Source organism: Elgaria multicarinata, chromosome 3 (genome assembly GCF_023053635.1).
Source record: "Elgaria multicarinata webbii isolate HBS135686 ecotype San Diego chromosome 3, rElgMul1.1.pri, whole genome shotgun sequence".
NCBI lineage: Eukaryota > Metazoa > Chordata > Lepidosauria > Squamata > Anguidae > Elgaria > Elgaria multicarinata.
This window is the reverse complement of record NC_086173.1, coordinates 64144304-64168742: the sequence shown is the minus strand read 5'-3', so window position 1 is coordinate 64168742 and position 24439 is coordinate 64144304. Positions and strand designations below refer to the sequence as shown.

General features: G+C 42.8%; 1 protein-coding gene across 1 annotated transcript in view; it reads right to left on the bottom strand.

Annotated features, from left to right (window-relative positions):
* The window catches only part of CACNA1A (calcium voltage-gated channel subunit alpha1 A), a 123855-nt gene that overhangs the window by 34461 nt on the left and 64955 nt on the right, over positions 1 to 24439 (bottom strand). Inside the window, exons 27-33 of the mRNA XM_063120511.1 lie at positions 22941 to 23037; positions 9372 to 9477; positions 8475 to 8582; positions 7413 to 7513; positions 4151 to 4260; positions 3222 to 3360; positions 784 to 897 (exon numbers count right to left, since the gene is read on the bottom strand). Coding sequence (XP_062976581.1) covers positions 784 to 897; positions 3222 to 3360; positions 4151 to 4260; positions 7413 to 7513; positions 8475 to 8582; positions 9372 to 9477; positions 22941 to 23037 — 775 coding nt within the window. The remainder of the gene's footprint in view (positions 1 to 783; positions 898 to 3221; positions 3361 to 4150; positions 4261 to 7412; positions 7514 to 8474; positions 8583 to 9371; positions 9478 to 22940; positions 23038 to 24439) is intronic.

Here is a 24439-nt window from a genome sequence, read left to right as displayed (position 1 = left end):
CCCAAAGAGATAATCGAAAATATGCTGGCGTCAGAAACTGCTTTTCAAGCGGTGCAGTAGAAGAACTATTACTTATCTATGAAGGGGGTGGGGCTGTCTTTTGATATGATACTGAGACCAATATTACACGTAATGGGGAGATGCTGAGCTGCATCTTCCCCTATGGCTTATGGGTATCATGTCATGTTGCTTGTTCAGGTGCCCATTTATTTATTTATTGTTGCATTTATATCCCGCCTTTTTTCCTCCAAGGAACCCAAGGCGGCGTACATAATCCCCCTCCTCTCCATTTTATCCTCACAACAACAACCCTGCGAGGTAGTTTGGGCTGAGAGTCTGTGACTGGCCCAAAGTCACCCTGTGGGTTTTCATGGCCGAGTGGGACCTAGAACCCGGTTCTCCCAACTCCCAGTCCAACACCTTAGCCACTACACCACACCACACTTTTGTGAAACCTTTATCTGGCTCAGGCCTGGGAAGGTGCTGTTTTCATTTCCTGTGTGAAAACAAAGCCTCCGGCATATGCTAATATGCTAGAAATTGTTCCTGGAAAGAGCGTGCAGTTCTTATCTAATATAAACCCTAAAAAGTTCAGGTGGAAGGGTTCAAACATTCTTTCATGTTGCATCAGTACAGCCAAGCCCAGCATCGCTGCCTCCTTGCTGTGTGTGTGTATGTGTGTGAGAGAGACAGGGAGCCCTACTGCCAACCCCAGGAGAAAGGGGAAGGGATTGTGACCACAGCCCTCAAGTTCACAAATGGGTCAGATAAAAAAACCCTCACCTGGTTTTCAGCAGGCAGCCGTGGCATGGAGGCAGCCCGTCCATGTCCTTCCATGGGCAGGTACTGGTCGCTGTCCGAGTAGCCATCCTTTGCCATCTCTCGCATCTCTACAGACTGTATTAGGCAAGGCAGACAATGGGGTCAAGACACATGGGGAGCCAGATGGAAAGACACTCTACTCCTTTCTACATCTGGAGGAGCTGGGAAGACAGACTTCGAACCGCCCAAAGTTTAAGAGACTCAACAGACCTCAGAAATACAGCTTAGCTGTTCTGGTGTCTGGCCATTGCTAATTTCTAGTAGTTTAAGTGCTTTTGTGCTATACAGAATCCCATCTCTCTGACTTAAGCTATTATATACCTATTTCCCACCCAAAGCCAGAAACACATTACATTGGGAATGGGCAGGCTAGATTTCGGGATCTGCAGTCTGTTGTACTGCTGCTCCATGCTGCAAAGGACTTCTTGGAGTTTCCAGGGGGACATAGCAGGAGGGGTGAATTCTTCTAAAGCTCCCTCCACTGCTGGTATTTGTAAAAGCATACAATGAAAGGAGAGGGAATAGCGGTGTTCCTAGTTGCTGCCTGTTCTCTTCCTGGGGTGGGGGTGGGGGTGGTGGAAACGCTCATGTTCTCCCACAAGCTAAAGGTCAAATGATATGTGGCATGGTGAATTCATGACTGGTTTAAAATTTTAATTAAAAACAGTGGTGTGGCTCCACATATCAGATTGGGGCAGTGCGGGGTGTGGGTGGGGATAACCTTTTCCCCTGATGCTGTCACTGGTGAAAAACAGCCCACACCTTTTCCATCTTTTTTCTTTTTAAAAGATGGAAAAGGCAGTGGGAAAACACAGGAGGGTTACAAACTGAAGACAACATTGTCTGGACCCACTCCAGACATTTCCATGAATAAGGCAGGGTGATTGCACAATAAAAAGCCTTGTCTGGAAGCAAGTGCAAAAGAGGGAGAACAGCACCACCAAACAGAGGGGGGAAACAGCCAAGCTCTGCTGCTGTAAAATGATCGTTTTCTTTATTATTTTGTATTCTTTAATGAGTTCTTCAATCTGCTTAACCTGTTTCGGAAAATTATCCTTCATCAGCAGCTGAGGAAAAAAACATTTGACTGTGATTTCGCGAACCTTAGCAAAATAGTCAAAACAATCAAAACAATAAAATCTTAATGTAAAAGAAAGAAATCCTGGGCTTGTTGGGCATCTGTTGTATCTCAAAGAAACTCCTCCTTCCACCTTGGCTTCTGAATAGAAGGAGGAGTTTCTTTTTTAGGTACAACTGATGCCCAACAAGCCCAGAACTTCTTCCTTATACATTAAGGTTTTATTGTTTTGATCGTTTTGACTATTTTGCTAAGGTTCATGAAATCACAGTCAAGTGCTTTTTCCCATAGCTCCTGATGAAGGATAATTTTCCGAAATGCGTTGAGCAGACTGAAGAACTCCTTAAAGAATAATAAAAAAGGAAAAGATTATTTTACAACACCAGAGCTTGGCTCTTTTTATCTCCTTGACCGGAAGCACCCAAGTGTCAGTATCCTCACTGCCAAAGGACACCAGCAGTGTTCCATATGACGTGTGAAACAATAAAATAATTGTATAAGTAATAATTGTACCTTCATGATGCATCGATAACCTTATTGTAGTTAAGAAAAACCCAATCCCAATAAGCCAGCAACATGATCCTAAAACTATTTTGGACTCCACAGAACATGGTACATCAGTACATACTTCTGGAAATAAGCTAGCAGATTGTGATTGCACATGGCGAGATGGATCTGCCCCCATTTTCTTCACCAAGGAGACTGTGCACATAGTTTTGAGCATCACTGCAACTATGTACATGTTCTAGCTATATTTTTGAGAAACTCTACATGGACACTGAATATGACATTCATATTTCTCCATGTTAGCCATGTGGAGCCCCCACAATTTGGGTGACATTTCTTTTTTTAAGGTGAGGTGAATTCACACGATCCAAGTAGCATGGTGAGAAGGCCAGATGAGCAAACACAAACTGAGTTCTGCTTCTTGCAGAAGGGTCTTCCAATTGCTTCACTACAAGCACAAGTTGCAACTCAGCTCACATTTATTGTGCTACCAAAGATTCCTAAAGTAGGTTGCACGATAGTTCAGTAAGTGTGGGTTGCTCTGCGTCTGACTCATGTCTCACCTCAAGCAGGAACTCAACCCACAGTGGCTCAACCCACATCCTCACCTATTTGGTCCTATGAATTGGGCCGTGTTAGCAACTGTCCTGTGATTCTTGAATTCTCAGGGCATGGCAGGATTCTAGTGAGAGGGCTTTAAACAGGTTATAAGGGGATGGATTGAGGAAGGGAAAAGAGAAAAACAGAGAGAGAGAGGGAGAGAAAGAGAGATAGGCAAGTGCCAGTCCAAACACCTTGCTGGCACACAAACCACCTGGGAATTGGTCCGGCTATTTGGTATCTCCTCTGGGCGCCCCCGCTCTGGGCTCCAAGTCCCTGTCTTCTGGAACATCTCCTGTGCTCGTTGGGTGACCCACGACTCACTTTCCTTCATTCCTCCTTCCTGCATGCTCCTGGAGATAGACAGAAAAGTCAGACTCCAACAAAATCCTGCTCTGAGCAGGGGGTTGGACTAGATAGCCTCCAAGATCCCTTCCAGCTCTATCATTCTCTAAAGTTGTTGCACAGCCACAGATAGGTAACATAGAGAAACACTACTGTATTTTGGGGATGCAAGTCTACAACGCCTTCCTCCTCTGGAAATTAAGCAAGTTCCATTCTATTCTGAGCTTAATAGTTTCCCAGCAAAGTAAACTGTAGCCAGGAGCTGTGTTCCAGGGACTCCTATAAATGCAAAGTAAGCAGAAGGAAGGGAGTAACCAGATAAATCAAATCCGAATGAAAACACTCAAATTGATATATTTAAAAAATAAAGGGCAGTGTCCTATACTGCTGTTGCACTTCCTCTGGTTCTGTTGCGCTAGCAGAACAGATTGCTAGTGCAGCAGGAACTAGCAGTTCTTGAAAAAAGCATGGAAAACTAGCAGAAAGGCTCATTTCCAGAATGGCGCAGATCAGCAGAGCTCCCTTTTGTTGTTTCAGGTACCACTAGGGATATTATTTCTTCTTACATTGAAGGGACGGATAAAAATATGTAAATAGAAAAGATCTAATGTTCTGGATTAGATGCTGCTGCAGGTGGGGGTTCCAAGGTTATATATGGCAATAAGATGACCATTCCCTGGATTTCTGTTGAATGGGGCTGACAATTCCATCAGGTGTCTGATCCAGAGTGTTCTAAGTCTCTGAGGAGATGTTCCTTAGAATACAGGATGCTGGGAAGCTGAATCAAGTAAGACTCACATTCCGCCTCCTTGATCCAGTTGTGAGGAGGGGAGAGCATTCTGTCCTTGGCCACCCTCCTGGGATGGAGATGGCGGTTCCATGCGCTGGAACATAAGTGGTGTCCGATTCTACAGGAAAGCACAGAATGATAGAGAGGTTGGTTTTAAGATAGCTTTAAAAAAACACCTGCAGCTGTCAAATAGCCTCTTTTTCTCAAGCAAAGTTCAGACCACTTGAGAAGCTGTCAGTGACACACCATGCATTTGCTCTCCATTAGCCTGTCAGTTTAGTCACTCTGAGGCTGTTTCTACACCTGCCTTTCCCCCCAGGATCATCCCTGGATCATTCCTGTGCATCCAAATAGGGGATCCTGGGAGCAGGCAGGGACTATCTTTCCATTTTCCTGGGATAACCCTTAGGTGTAGAAAGGGCCTCTGTGTACTGGCCCCGCTCACAGACTGCAAAAAGAAAATCTGTATGAATTTCATTTGGTTTCTGTGAACAAGTAAATGTTGAGGAATTCCATAACGGATGTGCATTTCCTCCCCCCCCCCCCTTTATGTGAAAGTTGGAATTTCCTTTAAGAAGTACTAACTTTCCTACAATATCCCATGGTTATGTTTGGGCAAACATTTAGTGACATCTTTCTAGTCTTGGCAACAGTCCTGTTCCTCCTCCCTATTGGCAATTTCTTCCTTTAAAACCACCACCACCTGAATTTGTATGTATTACTCTATCCTCCATCATTCTTGGAGTTCTTTTCTCACTAGAATTATCACAAAATTCTATAAAGGTACCTACAATATATATGTGCAGACACACACACACACACACACTGGAATTCCACTACAGAGGCACACATTATACATCAAATAATTGAAATTCAATAATAGAAAACAATTGTTCTGTTCATATCAAAGAAAAACTTGTACCCATCAATACCTAAATTATATCCAATGTTTGTAACACTGATTAAACCAAAAGGTTCTAAAGGTTTAAGGTTGCCAGCGTTGTAGTCCTAAAGACACAGTTATAGGGAGTAAGATCCCTGAGCATAATGAGACTTACTCATAACTGATGTTTACCACCTCTCAAATAAATGTGTTCCGTCAATGCAGACATTCCAGAGAATATTTTATTTTTAGTGGGGGCAGGGGGCATAAGCTGAATTGTTACTTATCCACACATTCACTATGGACACCTCATTACTTTCTTATGATCAATTCTTTCTTCTTTTCTTTTCTTTTCCTGGGCAGGGGAGGGAGGCATGGATTATTTCTGTCTTTGCATAGCCTAGCTCCTTCACAACCATCTCAAGATTCTCCCTGCTCCTTGCCTTTGATGCTCACTACATCAAAATTATTTATTGTGTGTACACAACAATAAAAAAAAGCACAGGGCTAACAAGGGACAAACTGAAAAGTGAGAAAAAATGCCAGAGGGGCCTTCATGCACATACCTAGAATGTCATCATTTCAACACCACCTCAAAAGGAAAATAATTCAAGCATGGCTTTGTAGGCTTGACAAACAGAGCCAGAAACTACAGAGCAAGTGAGTTGAAAAAACAAAATGGCTCACTTATAAAGAAAGCAATTAGGTCTGTTTAGTCGGGATATTAGGAGATGTGCACACATCATGCATCAATCATCCAAAGCCTCTGGATAGCAATATATGTGCAGTGTGGCAACTCTACCCTGAACTTACAAAATTGTCAGGAGCTGCAGGACCAGTATGCAGCTCTCCCATGTGCTGCATCACTGAACTTTAGGCAGTAGCTTCTGGACTGACTCTGAGCTCCATCACACGAGCGTTTTATTGCACGCTTGTTTCTGGGCACTCACAGATTTTCACGGGTCCCTCTCACAACATCGTCTGCCTCCCGCACGTCTCCTGTCCTTTCTAGCCTTCTTTGCGCCACAAAAAAACACCCCAGTAAGTCCAACTTATTTTAAAGGCAGAAGTTGCCACTATCTCCTGCTGTGTGCTGGAGAAGCAGTGTGATCAAAGCGGCATACTGAATGGGCCACATTCACATTGTTTACTTCCTCTTTCAAAAGAGGAAGTAATGAGGGACAAATGCGTAGGCGGAGAAATGATGGTAAGGAAACGCAATTCCCCCCATGTGATTATGCTCTCTGCCTTTTCAGGCAGACCACTGCATCTTTCTGGGCAGGAAGGAGTATAAAGGGCTCCCTGTTCCAGCTAAGCCTTGCTGGAGTGACATGGTCTCCCTGAATTCCAGCATGTTCCTGTATCCTGGGTTACTTTATTATCCAGCCTCCTGGTTTGTCCTTCAGTCCTGACTTGCCCTTTGTTCTTGACTTCTGACTATTCCCTCCATCCTGACTCTGGATTTGTCCTCTGGTCCTCACTTGCTCTTTAGTCCTGGCTTCCGGCTTGTTCACCAACTCTGCCTTCTGGTTTGCCTTTTGGTCCTGACTCTTGTCTTGTCCCATGGCTCCTGGTTCCTGGCTCACTCAGTCTGCTGACCATGACCAGCCCTGACAACAATGAAGCCTGCAGGAATGGTGCTCCAGTTCATTTCTGCTTTCCTTTCATCCCTTTCCAAATATAAATTAGTTCCATGAAGGTGTAAAAGAAATAAGGGCAGATAATTGGCTGGGGCCTGTCTTGAAGAACTCCGCTTCCAGCTTTGCAAATTTCATTTCTACTGTGAATGGTCCTGACCAATCATATTTATGGAAGAGGGAAAGCAATATGTCTTCTGGGGAGACGGGCCAAGGCATCTCTAAAGAAGTACAGATTGAATATACATTATTTCTGTTGTGCACATGTGACTTGAAGATGAGGCTACATGGCAAATGCATAGCACTGATATATTTGGAAGACCACACTGCTACTCTAAAGATGTTGCTCTATTGCAATATTGAAAAAGGCAGTTGCTATGGATTTTCATGATAAATGTGATGAAGGTTTCCCTCCAATTTTGTAGGACTGTGTGATATGGTCCATTGTGAAATTGTCTCAGAGGTGTTATACTTCAGAGATACTGTATTAATTGTAGTAAATAACACACACACACACACACACACACACACACACACACACACACACCAGTTACTTAGGACTAGACTGACCCACTTGTAGAAAGAATCTCAGCTTTTAAATTGTAATTCCCCCGCCCTTTCTTTCTTGAAACATATGCATTCAGAAGTTGGTGGAAACCAAATTTACAGAACAGGCAAAAGATTCATAAAAAATCTCAGAACTGAGAACTGAGACTCTTTTCCCAAATCATGTTTTACAGCCTCACATACCTGCTCCTCCCGCATGGCCTGCAACTTCTTGGCCTTACTTTGGCGATAATATTCCATGATCATCATGGCTGCATAGATTTTGCCCACTGTCAGATCAGTCGCTGCAGCAAGAGAAAAACAGAAAGATTTTTTTTAAAAAAAAACTTGCTCCAGCTTAGCATTCTCTTTAGCCTCTAATTCAGGCTCAGATTTCTTGACCTGAGGAAGGGGCACTCTCTACAACTGGGCATGTGCAAAAGGGCTCAGTCCATCATAGCCATTTGGAGTGGGAGCCCAGGTAAAAATCTCAGAGGAAGTTCACAAATTCAAACTGCTGCTATCAACCACTGCATGATATGTTATCATGGAACATGGTCTCATATGGGCTCCATTTGGGAGCTATTTTCCTGAAGTCGTAAGGGGCAGTGATCAGTAGTGACACAGGAAAATGGCTTCCATACATTCTGGTTCATTACCACACCTTTACTCTTTGCGATAGCACTAGAGTTGTCTGGGTTCCTCCCTTAAGAGAGCTGTCAGCCTGCCCAACTGAGTGAGCAGGAAGCAGTGTGGAAGTTAATTTATCCAGAAAGATCTCATAGGCCATTTCTACACCTGCCTTTTTTCCAGGGATTGTCCCAGGATCATCCCTGTGCATGCAAATGACACACAGGGGATCCCGGGAGCAGGCAGGGACGATCCCTCCATTTTCCTTGGATAATCCTTAGGCGTAGAAAGGGCTGCAGTTTCAGAGTTTAGGCTCTTTTTCTACTCTCCCACAGAGTAGAGTCCAAGTAGGGAGAATATTCTAGAACCTGGGTAAGCAACATGTGGCCATGGACTCCATGCATCCACTCTCACCAGTGGTGTCCACTGCCCCAGAGACATTTTTTCCTACAAAACTAAATGGTGGATTTAGAGTTACAGAAAACAAGCATACATTAATGTGGAAATAGTACAGTTCTCTCCATTAGGCAGATGGCACTGCAATAGTAAATGTGAGTATTAACATGTGGATATCTGCATAAACTCAGCATGACAGAAAGGTTGTAATTGGTAGGAACAGTAAAAAGTAATGCTTACATTTATGAGGGGTGACCAGGAGATCCAGAGTTTTCTGTGAGAGGTTGGGCCAAATTGCCATCATCTCCTTCCTCAGCTCTGCATCCATCTGCTGTTTGTCAGCCCCCCCTAGAAGCCAGGAATTGAGACATTACTAACAGACACTTGGGAATCTGATAACCACCTCTTCCCCAGGAAATATTAAATTTTTATTTAATCCCTTTCACTTGGATTGTTCAATACTGAAAGCCATTTTTTTTAAAAAAGATGCTGTTGATAACCATATTTTAACAACAACAACAACAACAACAACAACAATGTAGTTGAGTCTTCAAAAACTGTAACACTTCACATCGTGAGAGATTTTGTGTTCCCTGTCTCAAAATACCTCTGTACATAGAAAGCCAGTGTGTCAGAAGGGACCCTGACATTTTTCTACATGCAAGCAGAAGTCTTACTGAGAGGTGCAGAAGCACTCTGACAAAGATAGCTTCTACAGCAAAAAGCTGAAGCAGGACTCCAATCCAGGAGAGTCAGGAGACAAGGGGCCTTGAAGTTTTTGACAATGGGAAGCACATTTCATCATCTAACCCCTTACACCGAAAAGATCCATATCCTTAAAGCAATAGGCTCTCTTTCCGATGGGTCTTTAACAGGGGCACCATCTCCTAGCAGAGGCTAGTATTTGAATAGTTGGGCAATCTGAAAGCCAAAATACCTGCTCTCCACCACTCTTCTGTGTATAGGATGTATGTGGCCTCTGCAGAGCCATTTGTCTCCCCATTTCAGTTTAACGTGTTCCATACTCACAGGTGCTATCATCACTTAGGATGTGCTTTGCTATATTCCGTCTCCTTTCCCTAGAATTCTCTATTCTAAGCTGCCCTCTCTTGCTGGGCCTGTGGAGGTTGCACTTGCCTTTGGCAATCTTGATGTCAAGTGCAGTCCGGATCAATGCCATGAGGGTGGAATTGAAATGGACTGTATTGTCGTCTGCCACAGGCAGGTCCATACGAAGTAGTCTCTGTAGAAATCCAAGCAGAAGGATGTCATCTGACGAACCCCCACTTCCCAGTTTATCATGCACAGAGGAATGCAAGAGCCCTGGGGAGAACTCTGAGGCTCAAGGACTTGGTCTCTATCTCCTCTATTCCTCATGGTTTAAGGTCTCCTCCCACCCAGGCTCATGAGGATCAACGCCTGGCTGCAATCATTTGAATAGCCATTGGACATTCCATTGTCACTTATCTTTTATTATTTTTCTTTACTCATTTTTCTTTAACCTGATGACTTCTGCACACTGATGACCATGGATTGTGCATGATTACGAATGATTTGTGAAACTATCCAGGGTTTTTTTGTGTGTGTGGCCAGTGACATAATTGATGATTATTCCCTAAACACCTCTACAAGAATATGCTTATGTTGTTTGTAGCAAAGCTTGAAGGTAGTTTGCAGGCTCCCGTTCTGCTCTGTCAGAAATAGTAAACTTGAGCCCAACTTTGGTTGATGGATTACTCTCCTCCCACAATCCTAATCTGAGTTCCATATACTCTGCCCCACTAGATCTCATACAATACCATCTCTTCTCTCCTGAATGAATCCCTTTTAAGGTCTTCTTCCTAACTTCCACAGAGTTTTCCCCAAAGAGCTCATTGTTCATCTATATATTAAAGTAAAAAAAATGTAAAACAAAGGAAAAACAAAACAAAAATCCCGTCTTTCCAAGATAGCAGCAATAAAGGGATGGGGTCCAAGGAGAATGCACCGCAACCATTCAAAGGAGCAGGGTTTTGTCAAATGCGCAAGACTAGAAGCATGCAAAAGGAGCATGCAGCATGCATCACGGCACAGTGCAAAGGCATCCACAGAGAACACGTTGAGACTCATTCATAGCTCTGGTATAAATTGCTCTAAAGGGAGAGATCCGGATTGTGGGCTCTTGGTGCAAAAAATGGGTGCGTCCTTAAGGTAGAAAAGAAAGAAATGAAATTGACAGACTATGGGCCATGTGCCATTCCTCTGAGCCAAGGCGTGGGCTGAAGATCACACAAGATGCTCAGGGTGGGCTTGACCAGCTAGTGCATTAGCTGAGATAGGCTGCGGACCAATGGAAATGGGGGTTAGACAATTAGGGACTTTGGGGGTTTGTTAAGTGGATGTCACTGGACAGAGGTGCACAGGATGGAAACAGCTGAGCTCAAAACAGGGAAGGAAGAAGACGAGAGAGAAAAAGGGAGGCACACATACAGGTGATGATGACACTCATTCAGCAGGAAGATCCCTCATGAACCTGATGTCCAGAAAACCTGTAAATCTTGGAGACCAGCCTATGTTGGGAGCCAACTGAACAGATCTCCTCCGGTGCTTTGTGCACTCAGTATTCCTTTCACTTTGGCAATTAGTTAAGAATGCTGCCTGTTCCTTCTCATCCCTTTGCATTTCTGAGCTGTCCATCAACACGCTACATGCTGGTGTGTCAACCTCACTTTGGTCACAACCAGTCCAAAGATCTGGCGGAGATGAGCCTTTGTTTCTGGCCAGTTGCAGGCTGATGGTGAACCACCTCCTAGACAAGATGAGGCAGCCACATTTCACTCCTCACCCTCTGGACCTTCCCTTTGTGTTGCACATCAAAGTCAGTTCACTGAAGATTATGGACAGCTCACCTAGAATAGTTCTGGAAATTATAATGTTGTGTTGCAACCAGAACCCAATAGCCACACCGCTTGGGATGCTGCTAGTCTCTGGCTACCCCCAGAACTTTTGCAGTTCTAAGCCATGCTGCTTCACATATTACCTAGAGTGGCATAGGAACTGTTGCAGCATGGCTGCCCCATTAACAACTGATCCATGTGGTTGAAGCCAGCATTGTGGTTACTCCTTACAGTAGGACTGTGCTGTCCTGGGAGCAAGCAATGGTGGCATGGGATTGGGAAGTGAGCAGGTTGCCACTGGCACCCTATCATTGGCCAGCTGTCAAAAATGCAGGGATCAGGCCTCCGTGTAGCAGCAGCAGCAGCTTTCTGAGTCACTTTCCTCCATCCTACTCTCATGTACTCTCCATCCTTCTCTCATGCTGCCCTCTGTCCAGCATCATTCTGTACCGGTCTCCCCCCTTTTCTTCTGCTCCTCCAAATACCCCAAAGCTTTTCTTGTTTGGGCCCATTATACACACCAAAACATAAACAACCCCTCAGTAAAATGATATACAAATGTTCATACAATCTTGTACTTTGCACAAAAACATTCATGCATAGAACCTGTAGCTTCAGCTTGCTGAATTTGAATTTCCTTGGGGGTGGAGTTATTTTTGTGGCACAGAATCCACAGGGTGCTGATTTTCCATGTACTGGTGCAAGCACGAATTAGACTGTCAAGGGAGATGATACAGCCAAATCATGTTAATGAACATGAAAATGCCAGGTTACACATAGGCCCCAGTTTTGTAAGAGAAGTGATCCCCTCAATTATTTAGTATTTCTTGATTGATTTAATTTGTACCTGGCCTTTCTACCAAAAAATGGCACTCAAGGCAGCTTACAGGCACAATTAAAATTCATTAAAACAATACATTAAAATACAATAAAAATGTAACAATGCAGCATTAAAAGTGTAAAAAACAAGGAGCCTTTTAGATTTGCTGCTTGATGCAGAAGAAACCCAGAGGGCTCTGTATGCACTGGAACAGTAGCCATGAAGAAGGGATAATGGGGAATGGATGGATACAGGCAGCAATTCTCCGTTGGGGCAGTGAGGAAACTCAGAAACCCCCACTACCCCACCCCCACACACAGGCAGGTAAGGGAATTGCAGAATCATTGTATCTTTCAGTAGTTTTCTGGACAGCCGATTCATGCATCAATGAACCTAGGGATATATGGATAGTAGTAGTCAATAGGAAGGATATGGAAGGGTAAACAGAGGGGTGAGCCGCAGGAGAGGAAGGAGGGAGATTATTGCACTGTGTTACAACTAAAACATCATTTTTACTGAAAGGGTTCTGTAAAGCTGGGCAATTGAAGCACAGATATGGAAATAGCACAGCTAGGAATGGGACCTGTGCATCTTGACCCCAAAGCTGATTTACCTGGAACTTTACATACTGTGTTTAACCTCCTTTCTTCTAACCTTCCTTTCACTGAGACTGTGGGCTCATCTACACCAAGCAGGATATTCCACTATGAAAGCTGTATATAAAAGGCAGGAGCCACACCAAGCAGCATATAGCAGTATATCTCAATGGGCCCCAACAGTTGTCAGTGCACTTCGATATCGCTGTAAAGCAGTAGTGTGGCTCCTGCCTTTTATATACCGCTTTCATAGTGGAATATCCTACTTGGTGTAGATGAGCCCTGTGTTAATCTAGCATCCCAGAAAAAAATGCACTGTGTTAAAGCTGTCCATTGAAACTAGACACTCTGCTAGGCTCTACTGTTCAGGCATCTCTGTGTATTTCCTCTTAAAGTTGTTCTCATATAAAAATCAAACAAACTTGGCTTGTTTACTGTTCCTTTTCCCAACACCAGCCTTCTCCAACCTGATACAATCCAGATTATCCAATTTATCTGAAGGCTAGCAATTGTGGAAGTCTCCGTAACATAGCCTTGATTTTGCATGTCTAGTTTTATCCTGTCACCAACTATTTTTACAAGTAGTATCAAGGGTAATTAGAATCTCCCATCTTCCAGAAACTATTTACTGATGTGTGCTGCATTCACAAACTCCAGCACAAACACAGTCCTTGCAATCATCCCATGACAAGAGGCATGGAATGAAGTGTGGCTCACTCTGGCACCGTTCAGAAGACACCTTAAACCATGGCTTTAACCACGGTGGTTATGCGAGAAAGCTGGGTTGTGTTCAGAAGACACCTTAAACTATGGCTTTAACCACGGTGGTTATGCAAGAAAGCCGGGTCATGTTCAGAAGACACCTTAAACCATGGCTTTAACCACGGTGGTTAAGCCAGAAAGCCAGGCTGTGTTCAGAAGACACCTTAAACTATGGCTTTAACCATGGTGAATAAGGCTTTTTGCCTTACTCACTGTGGTTAAAAATATGGTTTAAGGTGTCTTCTGAACACAGCCTGGCTTTCTGGCTTAACCACCATGGTTACAACTGTGGTTTAAGGTGTCTTCTGAACAGGGCCTCTGATTTCATATCCTCTTGTGACCCTCCACAATTTTGGGCTGGAGCTCATCTTAAATTGGGAAGAAGTGAGCATAGTTGGGTTATTTTCAAAGCGTGGATACTTGTGTCTCCTGTCTGAAGGATTGCCCCAATGGCAAGTGAAGGTTTTCTGCAAATGCAACATTCATCCAATGTGTAGTGTCTCCAAGACACAACAAATCAAATTCCTCTTAAGGCATTTATCTCTTTCTTCTCTAATCAGCCTCTTCTTAGATTGACTAGTTCCCATTTGAATAGAAATGATCTCCTCTTGTCTTTGTTTCTTTCTTCTCATAGCTTAGATTTGTCACATCTAATCAAGGCATGAAAATAAAGTCACCAAGGATGATGAAATGTTCTGTCTAGACAGGGGAAAAGCCATAGCTCAGTGGTACAAGTTCTTTGCAGGGAGCAGGTCTTGGGTCCAAACCCTTTCGTGCAGCAGCATGTGACCAAGTATGGCAACATGTGACCAACTTTGGCAACATTTTCTTCATAGACTTTGGCTGTCTTTACTTAAAGGGAAATTGTGTTGCTTACCAGGGTGTTTGTGCTTCCTGTTTTTTGTCATGATTGTTATGGACTTAATTACATGGATCAAGAGGGGCGACCACACAGTTTGAATTGAACACTTCCCCTCCATTCAGTTCCATTGATGCACTTCCATCTAGTGGTGGAAGATCCCGCTTTTTTCAGATGTTACTACTTTAAAGTGGTTCATTTCATGACGGATTTTCCAAGGGATATGCAGGAGGCATCCGGGTTGTTCAATGTTATTTAAAATACCCACAAACTTTCATGAGTGGCCAATCAGGGGCATGCAATAAATCTCTTGTCTAGAAGAGCCCTTTGGCATCTTTTTCAGCTGCTAAACATTTTTATAGGATATCTTTTGCTCCATTGCTCTTTCAATATGTTTTCACTATCTCTTTGTTTTTGTTTTGCTTCTCTGATTCAATTAGTAGATATTCAGATCAGATAACTTACATATCAGTTTCTCAAACATCGGCTACTTTGGTGGCATATTTGTACATGAGTCATCAGCCTGCATACTCTTCTGCCTCTTTGTGAAGGTGATGGGAGGCAATACTGAGAGTGCACATATACATTCAAGAATTCACAGCTGTGATTAAAAACACGAAAGACTCATCTACACCAAGCAGGATATTCCACTATGAAAGTGGTATATAAAAGGCAGGAGCCACACTACTGCTTTATAGCGTTACTGAAGGTCACTGCAGGATCTACACTATTGCTTTATAGTGGTACTGAAGTGCACTGACAATTGTTGGGGTCCATGACACATCTACACCAAGCAGGATATAACACTACGAAAGCAGTATGAAATCGATATATGGTATGTGTCATGGGCCCCAACAGTTGTCAGTGCACTTCAATACCGCTATAAAGCAGTAGTGTGGCTCCTGCCTCTTATATACTGCTTTCACTCCACTTTCATAATGGAATATCCTGCTTGGTGTAGATAAGACTGAATAGTGGAAAGGGAAGACGTTAATTGTTTTTCCACCCACTATAAAGAGCATGCCTTTTTAAAACCAGAATTTGCAATGTTAATTGCCACAGTATCAGTTTGTAACTCTGCTTGCAGTGGTCATGTATAGATCTAAAGTTTTACAGCCTATTTGTACTAACTTGTTTGCATCCAATTTTATCATCAATGTAGTGTGAGAATGGAGATTCGCACAGAAGAGAAAGTAACAGCTGGCAACTGTAGAGCTAACCAGTCTACTCTAACTGAATTTTCCATGGTGCTAAGCAATCACCAGAAATTTTATTTTACTGGGGGCCAACTTCCATGGAGACTCTTCACCTTTTCAGGTCAATTAAGTCCAAGAGGATGGCAAATCCATTATTCAACAGCTCCTGTGTGGGAATTATAACGTTAGAACAATCTGTTAAGAGACAAATTGCAGGTATGGTGATCAATTGTGGGTGTAATCAAACACAAGCATTTTTGCAGCCTCCTTGTGGGGTCAGTAAGCTTGAATTATCCTTTAGAGTCAGTCTTTAAAAGCGCCAACGTAGTATTTGTTAAAAACAAGTAGGAGTGTGACAAAGTGAAAGCAAGACCGATGTCCAGTTCAAACAGTCAACATGATGTTGTTTAGTGGCTGGCAGGCTTGCACCCTGGAGATTGGTACTGATCAGAGGTACTGATTTGAATCAGAATTTCTACATGGAGTCTATACCCATGGCCACCATGATTTGAGTGAGGCAATTCAAATGTTCTTATTACGGAGAGCATATTTTAAACCATTTGTATGAAATGTGGATGTCAATCGTGTGACTCAGCCTGAAATTTCATCTCAGGAATTACATGGAGAACCCATGTCAATGGCTGATGCCTCCAGAAAATTGACAGAAGAACAGGTATGAACCTGAGTGGACTCTGTGGCTGACACACTACATGTACTTAATTGGCTTAAATACTATCACCTGCATATTTATCACATCTAGCACATCTTTGCTTTCTGACATTTCTATGCTTGATGGACCCAAGATCCACTCCACTGCAGGAAGAGAAATATTTGTGTTTACAGACAACACACCTGTTCCTCTCCCTGCATCTGTGCAGCATGATATTCCCCAAGAATGTCCAGTACATTCTGCATAAGAAGAGCATATCTCCAACTTTCTGCATACAGTATAGTCACATCTGTACAGCACTGAACATTTCTTACATTTCTTGTGTTGGCTCTTTCAAAAGGTGAGGAATGAACCATTCCGTTCACAGATTCCACACTTAAGTCAGACATTTGCAGGACAGATCAGATCTTGATGTCATATACAAAATGGCAGATTTTTGTCTGTCCTGCCAAAATTAGACGGAATTTTGTGCAGAATATTCAGTAAGTTATTGAAAGCTGAAGTGAACACTTTACTGCAAGATGAACTTGATATCTTTTGATCTTTGGTTCCGCATCATATCATATTGCAATTATGCATTTAAATTGTGATTTTGTAACTATCATGATGTTTTGGCCGAGATACTAAAATCTAATCTAATTTAGGTGATCATTCATATTCTACTTACTTGTTCTACTTACTATGAATCTGTGAAGAGATTTTGGTGTTTACCTCGATGGGATTATTTTTGCCAGAATTCCCAGCTCATATATACCCTATTTGGCTGTATATGCAGATCTGGCTTTGGAATTCTGTATTATTGATAGAACAGTTTGGTCTCAAGTATCATCTTTATGCAAATGACATTCAACATCTTTCTGTTTCCCCACCTTCACCTTCTGTTCTGTCTGCTATCACTGCCTTTTTGCTATTTCTGCTTAGTGACACCTTAAAATAAAGATAGGCAAAACTAATATTCTCTTATTCCCTAAACCTTCTTTCGTCGCCTCTCAGTATTGGTAATAGCATAGTTGTCATTCTTTCTAGTTTCATAGTCATAGCAATGTTTTTACTCTCCTCTCTCATTCTTTCTCAAATTTGTCCCCATTAAAATAGGTTTTTGTTTTTTAAATCCTCACCAAAATTCACTTGTCTCTCTATTAATATTTCTGCTGCTACTTTTCAGTTCTTCATAGTCTTGCCCCTCCTTATGTAGTTTCTTTAATGTCATCATGCTTCAGATAATGCACTTCGCTCTTGTAGTTATCGTCTTTTGTTTAAGTCACAACTATCCCTTTCTGTTTCTGATCTTTAGCCCTTTTCATCTACTTCTCCCTGTGCTTGGAATTCTCTTCCTTCTAATGTCCATTGTATGTATTTATTTATTTAATTTATAACTCCCTTTTTACTAAAATGGTGCTCAAGGCAGCTAACAATAATAAAATAACAAATAAAAACAAAAATTAATTAAAACATAAAGACAGATCCATAAAAACTCAAAAGAAATAGACAGCACCCAACCAATTAAAGCCCCCTTCAGCAACAAACTAGCTTAAATGCCAAAGGCCCATCTGAATAAAAAAACCCTATTTGCCTGCCAGTAGAACAGAAAGGAGGCCAACTTATTCTCTCTTGTCATGAAGTTCCAGGGCCTGGGATGGGTCACTGAAAAGCCTCTCTCACACATCCCCACTAAATGTGGCTCCGATGCTGGTGGGACCAAGAGAAGGGCCTCCCCTGAAAATGTTAAGACCCGGCAGACTCCTCTGCGAGAAGGTGGTCTTTAAGGTAGCCTGGTCCAAAGCTATATTAGACTTTTTTTGGTCACAACCAGCACTTCGAATTCTGCCCAGAAACAGACCAGTAGCCAGTGAAGCTGCTGTAACAAGGGAATCACACACTTCCTCTATCTGGCCCAGTCAACAGTCTGGGCACAGCATTCTGGACCAGCTGAAGTTTCTGGACACTTTTCAAAGGCAGCCCTATGTAAAGTATGTTACAGCAGTCCAAACAGGATGTAATTAGGGCATGTGTGACCATGGCAAAATCTCTAGGAATGGGCACAGTGGGTACACTAGCATCAGCTGTGCAAATACATTGCCAAAACTCTGGGATTGAGGTTCCTACTTCTCTCTTCCCCTAAAAAAAATATGTAAGACTTCTTTTTTTCACTTGTATTCCTCAGCTATAATTCTATTAGCAAACAACAACCTATCTTTGATTTGTAATTGTGATGGTACAATTTATGAAAGCTTTTAATTTATTTTCTCTTGCATCATCTCTATTTGGTTTGTAAGTTTTCAGGCAAGGACATTTCAGTTGTTTTAATGTACTCAACAGCACATTTCAAATGCTATACCACTACTAGTATTACTACTTGTAGTACTGGTATCAAAATATGGCAGAGTGATAAGAAATTCAGTCTGAGGCCTTGGCTAGACATAAGGTTTATCCCGGGATCATCCCGGGGTCGTCCCTGCCTGCTCCTGGGATCCCCTGTGTGTCATTTACATGAACAGGGATGACCCTGGGCCAATCCTGGGATAAACCTTAGGTCTAGCTAAGGCCTGGGTGTTAAATTCTCCAACAGACCTTTAGTTAAAATACTATTTCTCCTTGTGTGAGAAAATTCATGTCATGAGTATTCCAAGGTAAGAGTAACACCCCTCCTGCTCATAAACGTAAACTAGAATGGACCACAGGAGAAAGGACCTACCAAAAGGCTGACAGAGCTAGCATGCATAGTTCAGTAGCAAGAGGCAGCTGAGGACTGATTCACTATGGCTTCTATTTTGGTGACCTAGACATGCAGGAATCATCTGGGAGAGGTGGAATCACATCTGAAGAACCATACATGCATCTGAGAAGAGATGGATGTAGTGGCACCTGCACGGTTGGGCAATCCAACCACTCCCATGTGGCTCCTCCCTGAACAGAAGAACTTGAACAAGATGATCTTCTTGCCTCTCCTTTGATTAGCTCACAGGAGTTGTTCTGATATCTACTACTTGTTGCTACATCTGGATCAGGATACTAGGATGGATGGACCATCTTAAAGCCAGAGTAGCACAATCCTTCATCTGATCAACCTCATCATTACCCTTTTGAAGCATGCCCCCTTTCTTTATTGCTCTTGCTTGAGTGGATGTGATTCTCCCCATTTCCCAAATCCTCCTACACTGTCCATCTCAGAGTAATACGTTCATCATCTAACATGTGACATCAGACTGCACTGAAACCTGAACTACAGATTCTATCCCCACTGATAAACTAGCACAAAAAGTGGTACATCCCTCTTCTCTCCACATGCAATGACTGCAGATTCCCAAAGCCCTTTCCATGAAAGGGACAGTGAACATTTCAATAGCTGTGCCATGTACCAGCAGCAACAGAAACCCAACAGTTGAGGTGAAAGGGAGATCAACCGTGCACATGTGGACACACACACACACACACAGAGAGAGAGAGAGAGAGTGGGGGGAGGGAGGAAGCTCTGGGTTACTGAATGGCAAGTGGTAGAATTGGGGAAGGAGAAAGAAGATGTAGTCATGGATCATCTACTGAGGTGTGTAAGAGGATGAGGGTTTATAGAATGAAGATATTGAGGGCAAAGGGGAGGAAGCTTCTGAGAGGTTAGAACTGCATTGACAGAGAAGGAGGCATGGAGCAGCAGAGAGAAGGGGGCAGAGAAAAAGATTAATTAATTTGTTTCTGTTTTAAGAGTAGTGAGCTACTTCCCCTAAGGTTGTGTTCTTTCATAGGAAGTGACACCATCACGGAGGCAGAAGCACTGGAAAGGTGTGGGGTATCTGTTTTAAGTGACCCAAAGAGATCAAAAGAACCATTAGATAAACCAGGAGAACATTTTTGCCGCAACTTTTTATAGGCAGCCGGAAGGGCATGAGCGAGCAATCTTGACAATGGAATCAACTGCAACCCATGGGCATGTACAGTATTGGGCTCCTGCTCTTAAACAGAAGGATTTCGGTCTGGGCATGTGCCCTGTTGCTGATCTTGTATATGCAAGAGAGTCATACAGTTCTGGTTCTGATCAACTGGCAGCCACAATGAAGGCGGGTATTGTGTATCTGGCACAAAGGTCTGTACTAGTAAACATGTTTTTGAACCAGCACAGAATGTAATGATGATCCACATCACCCCAGCCCACTTCAACCAGCTTGACCTCTGTAGTCCTGTTTAAAGCTACATGGGTTTTGAATCAATGCAGCCTTTACCAGGTAACACTGGGATGAGTAATGAGCAATCCAAAAGTTGCTTTCTCCTTTAAGTATCAGTTCATTTCTAGCTGGAGGATTTCTCAGATGTCAAGTGCACTGACACCTGCAAGTCATGTGCCATGGTGCCAATTCTCATATGGATCCCTGCTAGTCCCAACAGCACTAGCAGGCTCAGCATGGAGAGTATAGTTCAAATGATGGATTCAAGAAGGGTTATTGTACAAGAACCCTTTGTAAATTTGAACCTCTTTGTCCTGCAATACGCTTTCCTGAAGTACTGATTTAGTGCTAAACTGCACAACCATCAGGGCCCCTCTGGATTCAGCTTGAAGTGACCAGGCTGGTCCAATTACCATGGAGAGATGTCTGGATCAAAAGTGACCCCCTGTGGTAGACACAACAGAAAATCCCCATTCACTTAAGACTTGTTAGGATCATCCAACAATTTGCATGATGAAAAATTGCATAGCAGGCTGGGACTCTTAACTACATACAAACTAAGGACACAATTCAGTGGTCAAATAGAGCATATATACAGAAGTATAAGGGCCAAATGAGACATGCTGATGTCCGCGTCTTCAGCTCTGGTGTGTTAGTTTAATAATAATAATAATTAATAATAATAATAATTAACAATAATAATAATAATAATAATAATAATAATAATAATAATACCCTATTTCTTAGATTCTAAGACACATTTCCCCCCCCATATAAACATCTCTAAAAATGGGGTGCGTCTTAGAATCGTGGGTGTGTCTTAGGGTTTTTTATTCTGTTCGTGGTACTGAAATTAGTGTGTGTCTTACAATCGATGGCTTCTTACAATCGAAGAAATACGGTAATAATATGCTGTACATATGTGTGTGTGGCTGGGGGTGGGGCAGAGTAGGATTGGGATTATAATATAGGGGGAGGGGCCAATGGGAGCTGTCCTTCCATTGCTGATGCTGAGCAGTACTACGGTAGGGGCAAAAGCAGGGCCAACCCAAGGCCTGAGGCAGAGCAGCATATAGAGCATCTCTCCTCCACCATCCACCAAAGTCAAGATACATGAAAGTACTCAAAGTCAGTCTAGTTATTTTGATTCATGAGGAAGAATATTCCACCACTACCTCTCCCCACCCCTGACAGCAATAATAATAATGCTGCAAATAGCATTTTGCTGTCTTTCCATGATATCCAGAATCTGCTTCCTGAGGTGGCTGGTTTACTCTGCCTAATGGTAGGGCTAGTCCTGAGCAAAAGTTTAAATCCCCCTCCTATCACACTAGGATCTCAATCTGGCTACACAGACTTTTTTTTTAAAGCAAGAACACTAGGGCTAAAGCCATGAATATCATGTCTAATTTGGCTTCACTCAAGGTCACATTCAAGTATTGTTTCACCTGGCTGGGGAACACACAGAGGGGAAAGTTTAGCACTAAATCAGTACTTCTAACAGCCCTGTTTGCATTTAACTTCTTGCTGTTTTGAAATATGGTGAAAATGAGACAAGGCACAGAGACATGGCTTGTATCTCAAACCACTGGGCTTAGCCTAGCACCAGTTCCCTCTGAGAGTCATTAGTACTCTTCACTTCTAGTTGGAGTCCTCTCCAGATTCTCCTTATAATTCAGTATGCTTGGATGGGACCAAAACTGATCTATAATTTGTCCTAATTTTTCTGGGCATACTTTGGACACAGAAAATAAATCTAGATTCCACTTTGGGTCCAGTTCAATCCTCTAGAACAGCCTTCCCCAACATGGTGCCCTTCAAATGTTTTGGACTAGAATTCCCATCAGCCAAAGTTAATGGAAGTAGGTTAGTAATTACTGAGAGGCCTCCATCTATGCTGTGGCCACATAACAGGGTCTTTGGTCCTTGATGCTGTTGCACATGTATGCTGCATTTAGAGAGGATGGAAAACAGAGAAATTTCATCTCAGTTGGGAGATTCAGTCTGAAATGGATGTTGAGGGCAAATTTCTCTATAAAGGCTACATTATTCAACCACTTCTATGGGCAGATGCTGTATGATGACTCCACATGTAAGTGTATTACAGGCTATCAAGTGAAGGGGATAATATTAATTTTCTCTCCAGTGTTCCTTATTCAGATACCAAAGGCTTGTCTTGATATCACAGTTGTTATCTGCCATTGCAAGGGAGTTAATCGGATTTTAATACCATTTCTAGTTCTCTCTCTCTTGATACACACTGGTCTGATCAAACGTTCTTTTGCTTCATTCATGGAATTTTGGTTCTTTGATCTCTCTTCCCCTTCCGGCTTTGTTATTCCCAGTTAATTTGAGGTATTTGTATTGGCTGGGTAGCCTCAGAGCAAATCGCAGCAGTACAGGTTGTTTGAGGGTGGCAAGAGGAATGGGAAGTCAAACATGTTTAAAGAAATGTCTCTCAGGCTAGATACGGAAGGATGGGCTGGTAGCATGTTGACAAGGGATTTTGAGGGGGAGCATGCGCCTTGGGTTTGTTTCTTACCCGCCCCACATCTACTGGCCATAATGGAGTCTCTGAAACATGGAACGCTAAAGTACTGAACAGACACACTGTTACTGCTCAAGAAATTGGATTGGGAGGAGGGGTAGAAGAAATATACAAAAAAATATAGGTTTAAAGGTTTTCTTGTTGGGGGAAAAAAGAGAGTTAAAAATGAAGCTAACTTGAAATATTTCTTGTTTATTTCTTTTTTTAAAAAAAACATTCTACCTTATAAGCAACACGGGCTGGGCATTTCTTCCCTAGCCCCAGGGGTGGAGACATATGTCTCAGCATCTCATACATGTCCATGAAAGTCATCCGGCCCCTGGGAGCAAAAATTTTAAAATAAAACCAACAAAAAATAAAATAATAATAATTTTAAAAGGAAAAATACACGGAAAAATAGAAGAGAGAGAGAGAGAGAGAAATATGCAAAGAAGAGAAAAATATTGGAAATCAATTGGAAAAGGAAAAAATGGAAGATAAAAATGTAAAGATTACTGTGCTGCTTGTCAGCAAAGAGTTTGAATAAGCTTGATCTTCATGGATGATGAGGAGTAGAAGAGTGATTTCTCAAACGGTGGCAGCAATTCAGCTAAATGCTTAAACACACGCTCTATGCTTTCAGAGCCAGCGTACCCATCACAAGAGGGATGGATTTAACATAAGCATGTGCCTCCATCTGTTTTGCTCAATCTGCCATTACAAGGAAAAAAAACACAACCCCCCTCCCCATGGGTTTATCGGGCCAAGGCATGTAGAGTCAGGTTCTCTTGGTAGTGAAGAACCACAGAAAGGAGGAGAGAGAGAGAGAGAGAGAGAGAGAGATTGAGATTGAGATGAGAAAGCCCCTCTTTGCCAATGTGGGAGGAGGGCAGACTGCAGGGGAAGAAGGTGGAGGGAGAGGGAGGGTGGAAAGAATTGGGTAGATGGGGAAGGGGGAAATGGTAGAGGTGTCAATGGAGTCTCTGTCCTCCCCAAATGAAGTATTAATGAGTAGAGGGTGGTGGAGGTGGGTACAGAGAGACTCATAGAACCCTCTAGGCCTAGCTCCAGCTAACAGCAAGCAGAGATGGTTCAAGGTAACTGGTATGCTCCATGCGTTACTGGTCTGGGTGGCAGCATCATTTCACGCATTCTGTTGGCTAATTACATTACTAAATTACTCTTGAAAGTGCAATATATAGATAGGTATGTGTACAGATATAGATACATATATATATATGAAATATATATATTAAAGAAACCATAAGCAACATTCATTCCGTTGATGCTAGCAGGTTTTAGTGTAAGTCAAACCTTGCAAGCAACCCTATGAGGGCATTTCTTGCCTAAGCCCAGGGGGGGAGATATTACACGTAATAAACTGTACATATCCTTATAATGAATTCGGCCACTGCAAGAAGAATACACGGGGGTTAGTGCAGACGCTACAGGGCAAGAGAAACACATACACTGTCATGTACACACAGAACATAGCAGGACTGCTGGCTGGCTGGAGACCGTCAGCCCAGCCATACCACCTCCCTTGGGTTACATGGAGGAGCTGAGCATCCCCACTGGCTGCAGGCGGAGGAAAGGGCCCTCTCAGAGCCATGCAGATGAGGCTTCACTGCAGCCCTCTGTGCTTCCTCATCAACATGATGGAAAGGAAGGTGAGCCAGTACCATTTCCATTAATACGTAGGGGTGGGGGGCAAGACCACTGAGCCGTACACAACAAGGGTA